This window comes from Phalangium opilio, unplaced genomic scaffold, assembly GCF_054372755.1.
Source record: "Phalangium opilio isolate 3A_F unplaced genomic scaffold, DU_Popi_V2 ptg000043l_1, whole genome shotgun sequence".
NCBI classification, from domain to species: Eukaryota; Metazoa; Arthropoda; class Arachnida; order Opiliones; family Phalangiidae; genus Phalangium; species Phalangium opilio.
This window is the reverse complement of record NW_028324167.1, coordinates 5,894,702-5,903,772: the sequence shown is the minus strand read 5'-3', so window position 1 is coordinate 5,903,772 and position 9,071 is coordinate 5,894,702. Positions and strand designations below refer to the sequence as shown.

The window sequence follows — 9,071 nt, the reverse complement described above, 5'->3', positions numbered from 1 at the left end:
ATCAAAGGACCCCTATGTCTAATTTAAACAGAGTTATGAGCCTCCAAAGTTTAGTGTAATGTTAATCCTACGGAGGGAATATTCACGAACATTTTGCTTAATTATTCGGCAAATATCTCTCAATTTACATTAAAAATTCTAAATTTCCCCGAGTAGTTTTTGTTAACTATTTATTTCCCTCATTTTTCCATTTTCCCCTGTTTTCCTTTTTTTATGGTTTACAGAAATCCTTCCAATCTTTTAATTAAAAAACGTGAAATTGACCTCCAAATCAGTAAAATCATTATTTAGTCATTGAAATCATGAAAATCTATAGTGTTTTATTATCAAGTACGCTCTAATGTCGGTCCCCTCGGTCAAGTTCTCCCATATGCCATGCACGTGCGGAAATTTGTTCTCACGCTATAGGATCGGGAACTCCCTATCTCGTACGACAGCTTATTCTGTATATACTCTGTTACAACACCGGTTTGCAGCACGCGCAAAGTTAAGTGTCTATGTAATGTAGCTTTGTACGTGCTGTCAAGAGACTAAAAACTTCAGGATCTTCAGGATTTAAGATATCCGCTAGTTTTTTAGCTCGAGTGCACGGACCTCTAGGCCTTAGTTTTCAAATACGTGTGAAATTGTATACAGCCTACCACACGTATTTGAAACTAAAGCCTAGAGGTCCGTGCACTCGAGCTAAAAAACTCGCGGATATCTTAAATCCTGAAGATCCTGAAGTTTTTTGTCTCTCGACAGCACGTACTTAGCTACGTTACTTAGAGACCTAGGTTTACGCGTGCTGCCAAACGATGTTGTAACAGAGTATATACAGAATAAGCTGTCGTTCGAGATAGGGAGTTGCCTATCCTGTAGAGTGAAAACAGATTTCCTCACGCGCATTCTTTATCCATGCCTATGCCATAAAATAAATTTTCTCTGCCGTTTATGACGCCAGATGTTTCGTTTTTCTTTTGATCTATTTAAATGTAGTAAAATTTTTACTTTTTCCTACTAATTTTAAGATAATTCTGCTTATAGAAACATTTTGAAAATGTCGCGCTTAGTTTTTAAAATTCTAATTAGTTTGAGATTAAATGTATAATATGAATTAGGACCTCCGACGTACTGCGTAACGCCCTGCCTTCATGTTAACAAAATTCCAGTGGCACGCTCCATGCCCAAATGAATTTTAACTAATTTGAATATTAAAATTAATCGGTTATATTTCCCCAAATGTTTAACTATGCACTATTCTCTAATAAATAGTAGCTTAATTTATTCAAAAACAATGCATTTTCCACTTCACCCTAACTTTAAAGTAACTCATACTTCACAAAAGTTCTATAGGAATAAAAAATTATATACAAAGTCGTATTTGTTCTATAAGGCAACGAATTGAAAGATTTATTGCAGTGTAGCGCGTCTTAGCTGGACGAAACCTAGAAATAAGTTAGTCCATGGTTAAGCATGAGTTCAGTAGGTATCGCGGCGGTTATCTTAACTTGTGTATCTGGGTTATCCTATTTCATATGTAAAACCGAGCTTCCCTTCGTTTCCATCTGTAACATTTTGCACGGGGTACATATTGTGAGTGAAAAAACTAGAGGTACCAGTTAAATTCTCTTCAATGTCCATGGTTAACTTAACTTCTATGTTTGTGTTTTATTTATCTTGGCTAACTTTTCTTTGATGTTTGTGGTTAACTTCTTTTCGATGTCTTTGGTTAAGTAAATTTCGATGTCCGCGGTTAACTACTTTACTTCCGGTTTTCAAAGGTATAAGTGGCTTTGGTTATTATACTCGCTATGCGCGTTTAATAGAATAAGTCGTATAAGATAAATCGGAGTTAAATTATTTTGTTGGGGTGAACTTGTTTTGTATCTTAAGCCGCTGTTTCCTTACCTAGGTGAATATTCAATGGTGAATATTTCTTGAGTATATGTAAATGTTTCATTTTTTCGAGAAAATCAGATAAACGCGGTCGTGGCTAATTTTCTTCTTGAAAAGGGGGTTTAAGAATACCTTGATAGGTAAGATACATTTATTGTTAGTAGCAAGAAAGAATGAAAACTGAGTCCAAATAACTTTTACCACTGATTTTCGCTATTCTAACATGGCTATTAATAAATACATAGCGCTGAAAATAATAGATCATGGAAGACTTATCAAGAGGAGCGACGTACACAAAAACGAACGAGGATCATCCAGCACACGTTTGTGAAGGGTCATTTTTAAACTGCGTTTCTTTGAATGATAACAACTTTAAACTAAAAGGAACGTATGCAAATTTATCGGGGGTTCAACTAAAGGCATTGATGGCCATCTGCGCCCGCCATGAGATAATTTTACCTTGCGGTAGCAGAGGAGGGTTTCTCTTAGGTATACTTCATCATAAATTAGTCTAATAATCTACAATTGTCTTCTTTATTAAAAATGTTTAAATAACCAATTTTGAATTTCGGGAGATGGTACAGGTGCGTTAATTATATTTTCGAGTTTGAAATTGTATAATATCGGTAAAACCATAAAACAATTGATTAAGAAAATCCCTAACATTACGACATGGATTATGTTTTTCGAATTAGTGTTAAGGTTAAGCGAACAAGGTTTCGTACTAAAGTTTCAATACCATTGATTATCGAATAACAAACATTTAAATTTGGAGTTGGCCATGAATGATAATAGCTAATAGTTCTCACCCTTTTCTATCTCTTATTTTAGTTTCATCCCCCTAACGGTTAGAATCAGCATTCTCGTTAAAAATTATAAATGCCAAATAATTTAGGCGAACAAATACAAAAGGCCATCAATGTGAAATTATCATATGAATTGCAAAAGGAAATTAGGTTTAATCTACATTGGAAATTTTTTAAATTTCGCAGTTCAAACATTTGCTAGGATTTGAAATTCTACAAAAATGGGTATAAATGCGTCGGTTCGATATAATATTATTTTAGATTTTTTTACGTACGAAATTGAATCAAATCTGTTATCCTTAATAATTATAAATGCCAAATAATATAGGCGAACAAATTGAAAATGAGCTTTTAGCATTATTATTATGCAAAAAGAACATTTTAATTTCACTTAACTATTCATATAGTGATATTAGTCATTATGATTTTGGACGTCAAATGCTGTGTATTTTTCATTGATTTAGTTCTTTTTTGAAACACCGCTTTTATACCCGTTTTCGTTTTCAAATTTCTAATTACAACAACGTTAAAAATCCGCAATTTAATTCCAATTTTGAAAAATGGGATATAACAATTTTAGTATTTTGAACATATTATAAGGAATGGGGAAAACCAGAACAATTTCCGCCGCTCTTATGGAAAATTCTGAAAACGGAAGAAACAGGCACCTTATAGTAACAACATCGTCTTCACTGGAATTGACGTTTCGTAAAGAAATGTCGTCATTGAATTATCAAAAACTCGATTTCTTTAATTTGAAATCTTTTAAATTTAACCAACTAAAAGATGGCATTTTGTTCACAACCTACACGATGTTAAGTAAGAAAATTAATCAAGAAATGACAATACTTGACGCTATTTGTAAACATTTCGGTGATAATTTTGACGGATTAGTAAGTATGTTTTACATTTTAGTTATCGCTTAATTTTTAAATCGAGATATGTTGTATTACAGATCGTTTTCGACGAGTGCCACATGGCTAAAAATTACGTTCCATCTCAAAATAACAAGTCTAGTCAGACGGGGAAAAACGTTATTTTTATGCAAACTAAACTTCCAAACGCTCGTGTTCTTTACGTTTCGGCAACTGGCATGAAAATTCTAGGCATTTTGCCTATCTACCTCGTTTGGGTGAGTAGCGATAGTTTGGAAACGTATTGCGTAATTTTTTAAAGGTTGAGTGAAAAGTAAAAATGTATTAATCGCAACACCTCTCTGCTTATCGAAAGGAAAAGAAAATACCTTGCAAGTATTATTTTCAAAATCAAAATACTTTCCAATTTAATGGATAATTTTTAAATAATTTAAGCCAGATCCTTTCCTTGCCCACGTGATATTACTTCACCCAAAGTTTCGTTTATAGCTTTGATCTCTTAATACGTTGCCAATTCTTTTTTCCTTTTTATTCTCTTTTTTTATCCGATACTTTTTTTGGAAATTTAATAAAAAACTTTATTTATATATGCTATTTTTAAAATTAATTTTTAGGCCTGTGGGGCAAGGGTGCTAGCTCTCTAGACGTAGATGATTTTGTCTGGAAACTTGAGAAAGGGTCCGTAAGCCGTGTTTTTGTTCTTTTAATTAAGCGCTAATTAAATCGGCGTAATGTTACGTTTCAGGGGGATCGCGTTAATGGAGTATCTAGCATACCACTTAAAGAAGGAAGGGTCATTTTTGGCCAGAAGTATTAGTATGGATGGCATTGATTTCACTAACCAAAAGGTAGTTGTCAACGAGAACAATCAACTGTTATACGACAAATGTACCGAACTGGTAAATGCTCTTCTCATTATGACAAGACGTGATTCGCTTTCATAGCTTTTTTCTTTTAATCCGTTACTTTTTTGGTAGAGCTCAAATTTTTATAAGTGTTCCGACTGACTGAAAAATCGAAACCATAAGTCCCCGTTCGCCGCGTAACTTATAAGAATTTCTCCAATCAAAGTCACTTACTTTTTTGCTTTTGACGAATTCAACGCTTTATTAAATAGCCCCTTCCAAAAAGTTTTGAAAAAATTGTTCTTAGTCTGAGTCAGTTCAGTTTCCCCGCATAGCCTATTTCACAACCTATATATGACGTTTTTTACCTCCAAAACGCATGCGCGAAGAACTTAAACAACATGATGGACAAGGCAGTCAAACTTTTTGGAAGGGATTATTCCAATCAACTCAAATTCTTTTATTTCAAACTGATCCTTTACTTTAACTAACTATAGCTCCTTGCCTAGGTGTGAGCTTCATATTTTAAGTCCGACTAAGGACGTCTACCTTCTTCGCTAGCCCATTCCCAAGTGATTATTCTTTTATGTCCAAGTTAGGACTCCTAGCTTGGTTTCAAAGTTCCATTTATATTTTCCACCCCATATTCAAAGTGCATTTTTGGCCAGAGCATCGGCCTTTTCCCTTATTATTCTATCCCCTCATTTTCTCTTTGATTTATCTTAACTTTTTTTACCAATGCACGTGTATGTCATATAATACCCTGAATCTTTGATCTGTTCTATCCAAGCTATCAAATTTTATTAATTTGTTTTTCAAGCGAACCGATCCCTTCGGTCAAAGATTCTGTTTAAAGCTGTTATACTTATTTTTCTTACACAAATATCCGACTAAAGCTTTCTATGCTGTTTTTGCAAGGAACATTAATAATTCAAAGTTTACAAAAAATATAAAACTCAAATGAATACAAACATAAAACATGAATATTTTTGCGCGCGCGTGAATTAGGCCTATTTCTTTAAAAAAACATTCAAAAATGCACATCAATTGAAAATTCATACACTTTTTTTCAAGCATACGCGACCAATTTGTGAACTAGCTAAACACCGCTAGTAGTAGACTGTATAGTTATAGGCTTTTTCAAACGATACAACTTTAGACAGTCTAATTTCTATTGAAGCAACCCAACTAGTTTACTAAAAGATTTAAAACCTTTGTATCGTTTGAAAAGGTCTTTTGACCAAACCAACATTTATTTACTCGCCAAAAATTAAAAAAATGGCCCATAACAAAAATCATTACCACACTCGCATAAAATAAAATAATTTTTATTAGTGGGCACTTATGCGGGAATACGTTGCTGAGGACCTTGAAGACACCGTTTTGATGTACGCTATCTACGCAGCCCAGTTGAGATTTTTCGCCTCTATGATTGTTTCTTTCAAAATAGAAAATTTTATCGAGATTACAAAGTAAATTTACTTACAAGTAGAAATAATTAAATAATAATAAAATTAAATTATTATATAAATATTTTGTAGGTGCGCTATTTCCCAAGGAAAACAGATCGTTATTGGAATTCAGTCTACCAGTTTTTCCCTGTATCATCGCAAAATTTCAAAAAAACCATACTCCCTCCTTAAGTATGAAACTCTTATTTCTTTTTAAAAAATGATTTTTTTTTCAATTTGCCTAAAATAGGTCAATGTTGGAAAGATGTTTCGTTGATCTTTTGTCTATTGACATTAGTAAGTGATATCTCTGTTAAAGAAAAATCATTTTATGAATATTTAATAAAAACTATCGATTTTAGGCACTCCAATGCTTAGAAATGAAATATCCCAAGATGGAAAAGGTAAAATTTATTATTGTAAAAGAAGTGATCGATAATTGGGGAAAAAAGGCACCGACGTTCATTTCCCAAGGGAAATTTCCATATTCACGCACCCTTATAATATCTACCAACGTGTTTTTTCTCGTAATTATAGAACAACGTACTCAGGACTTAATCGAAAAATTCATGGAAATTAGAGATATTTTGCCAAAGAATCCTTTGGACTATCTCATTGCCCAGCTCGGCGGTTCGGAAAATGTAGCCGAGGTGAAAATTATTAAAGTTTACACGACGTTACGTACTAATTGTGGTTTTGGTAGTGCAGCTTATTTATACCTTTCTAAATGTTCTTTAAATATATTAGATTACTGGGCGAATTTTTCGCGAAAAAACTGTGGTTGACGAAGATGGACGAATCAAAGAGTACTCGGTAGAAGCTCGAGGATACACCGATAACGAAAATCTCATTGGTAGTTGCGTGAAAGTTTAAGATACAGGGAAAGGTTTATTTTTTTATTTAGAACGTAATAAATTCCAAAATGGAAGTAAAAGTGTGGCCATCATAAGTGATGCTGCCTCCATCGGAATTTCCTTGCACGCTGATCCAACGGCCGTCGTTGCCTCCTTTCAAGTTAGACAAAGGATTCATATCACATTAGAGTATCCTTGGTCGGCAGATCGTTTCGTACAACAACTAGGTCAATATAAAATTAAAAATTGCAAATTATATGCTGATTGCATTTTTGAAACGTTTTACGTGTAGGAGCGTTCTAGATTGTTTATATTTTTTATGCCTTTCCTACTTTAGGTCGAACTCATCGATGTAACCAGGCATTTCCTCCAATGTACGTTATGTTGTCCTCCGATATTCCAGGAGAGAACAGATTCTTCTATATTATAGCGGAACGACTTAGTACACTGGTATGCGATTAAAATTTCTTTTTCATTTCTCTCTTTCCATTTAACATATAAAAAGTCTTACAGGGAGCACTAACTCATGGCGATAGTCGTTTCGATAACAATTTGATTAGCGACGTGACTGTTCCCGATTATTTAGGAAAAGATGTTATGGCGGAACTTGCTGAATATTTTAATGATTCCGACGATGAAACTGAGAAACAATTGGCCGAAGAATGTGTTAAAAATCACATTTTTGATAAAACCGTCGAGTTTAAGAGAAGCTCTCGGTGCCGATCCTTTTCGGCTTTTTTTAATCGTGTTTTAGCCATGAAAGTTAAATATCAACATTGCTTAATGAACATTTTTAGGGTCGTTGTTAAAAATTTCGACCACGACGAAAACCTGGGATTGGTATGGGGTAAGATAGCGCTTCATTGATACAAATATTGTCAGCATTTGAAAACCCGTGATAAATAAAGAATAAATATTTCCTATCAGTATTGGGCTCCCAATATACTCCCTTAAGTACTAAAGGAACATTTGTGGCCAACACGGAAAATCAACTACAATTATTCCAACTCGAGTACAACCTTGGCATGAGAAGTCCCAATGACAGTTGTAAAATTTTTGCAATCAATTCCGGATCAAAAATTATTCATGCTGGTTTGAAAATTGGAGAAACGTATCATCTATATTCACCGTTCAATTCTTTCTCGGTGTGTTCTTGTAGTTTTTAATAATTGCTAATTAGTTCGTTTAGTTCATAAAATAAGAATGAGAATCGGGGTAATAGGCACTTGCGTTAGTTTGTAATTTAAAATGTATATGCTTATGTATTAACTTTGATAGTCCGTCATTCCGCTTCTTTTTAGATCACAACGTCCGAGGTGGTTTTTGATGTAGAATACTCCGTCGTCGATTCTAAAATTGAAAAAGATATTTGGCAAAAACAGTATGACGAAAATAAATGTGTGAAATTTTACAGGTATCCGTAATATGGTACTGATAAGGATTTAGGATACGCGTGATTAAATTTGATTTCACGCTATAGGTTGCCTAACCTATAGCTATAAAACAAATTTATTTAACGCTGTGTATAACCTCGGTTACGCTTTTATATATATATGTTTTGGGTTATTTTTTACATCTATTTTATTACAGTGGAATTTGTACTATTTGCCCAAATTGTCATCACGCGAAAAGGATTAAAACCTTCTTCATCCTCAACGGTGATATTCTACGTTATTTTCGCCAGATCCGCTCTCAAATGAAGATCTTAAAATTTGTAAGAACAAAGCACGGCGATTTATCTGGCATTTTAATACCTAAAGAGTTAGTGGTCAATGACAGTCTCCATATGAATTTTTCACCTTGAGTTTTTTCAACTTTATTGATATATTTTAACGATTTAAAAAACGAATTTACAATACGTGTTGTTTGAAAAAGTGTAGTGTCTCTACATAATTTTGGTTCTATTATGGGAAATACTCTATTATATTTAGCAGGTCGTGTGATTGGTTTTGTAGCCAGTGTTTTACTAATTACCCCTCGATTTTAAGGATAAAGATCACTATAATTTTGAAATTATCACTATTTCAATGTTTACTCTCGCGTTCAATACAAATATACTAAAACATTTTAGAGCGTTATGATTGAAAACGAAACAAAAAAAAACCATTTTTGTCAGTATTTTTTGTTTTAAACGCGATGGACTTAAAACCAAATAATTAAATACAATCATGTTCCAAAAAATTCCGAACTCTCCTATAGCCCATGCATGTAAAAAAAGGCCCAATGATTTAGGAATTACTAATTCACAGAAAATGCTAAATTTAAATTCGTTATATTTGACAAATTGTAAAATTATTTTTCTAATTGATATAGATTAAAAAATTCAAATTATTGAAAATATCATTTGTTATTTAGAATGATA

General features: G+C 33.2%; 2 protein-coding genes across 5 annotated transcripts; both read left to right on the top strand.

Annotated features, from left to right (window-relative positions):
- Positions 1–3,473: 3,473 nt before the first annotated feature.
- On the top strand, positions 3,474–6,137 carry LOC149677928 (protein strawberry notch homolog 1-like). Of its 4 annotated transcripts, none has more exons than XM_089837460.1 (6): positions 3,474–3,577; positions 3,640–3,816; positions 4,174–4,237; positions 4,305–4,458; positions 5,740–5,876; positions 5,946–6,087. In XM_089837460.1, the coding sequence occupies exons 4-6, from the start codon at positions 4,318–4,320 to the stop codon at positions 6,070–6,072; spliced, it is 405 nt and encodes a 134-aa protein (XP_089693586.1). In that variant the 5' UTR covers positions 3,474–3,577; positions 3,640–3,816; positions 4,174–4,237; positions 4,305–4,317; the 3' UTR covers positions 6,073–6,087. The 4 variants fall into 4 exon arrangements, with proteins under 4 accessions (XP_089693586.1, XP_089693587.1, XP_089693588.1 ...); XM_089837461.1 differs by having other exon boundaries at positions 3,640–3,860; XM_089837462.1 differs by lacking the exons at positions 3,474–3,577; positions 3,640–3,816 and adding an exon at positions 3,829–3,930 and having other exon boundaries at positions 4,305–4,407; positions 5,946–6,137.
- LOC149677927 (protein strawberry notch homolog 1-like) lies at positions 6,136–8,600 on the top strand. The gene is made up of 9 exons (XM_089837458.1): positions 6,136–6,259; positions 6,393–6,505; positions 6,603–6,708; positions 6,760–6,936; positions 7,047–7,159; positions 7,223–7,556; positions 7,637–7,854; positions 8,011–8,123; positions 8,300–8,600. Exons 1-9 carry the CDS (start codon positions 6,226–6,228, stop codon positions 8,511–8,513), a joined length of 1,422 nt encoding a protein of 473 aa, XP_089693584.1. The 5' UTR covers positions 6,136–6,225; the 3' UTR covers positions 8,514–8,600.
- Positions 8,601–9,071: the final 471 nt, after the last annotated feature.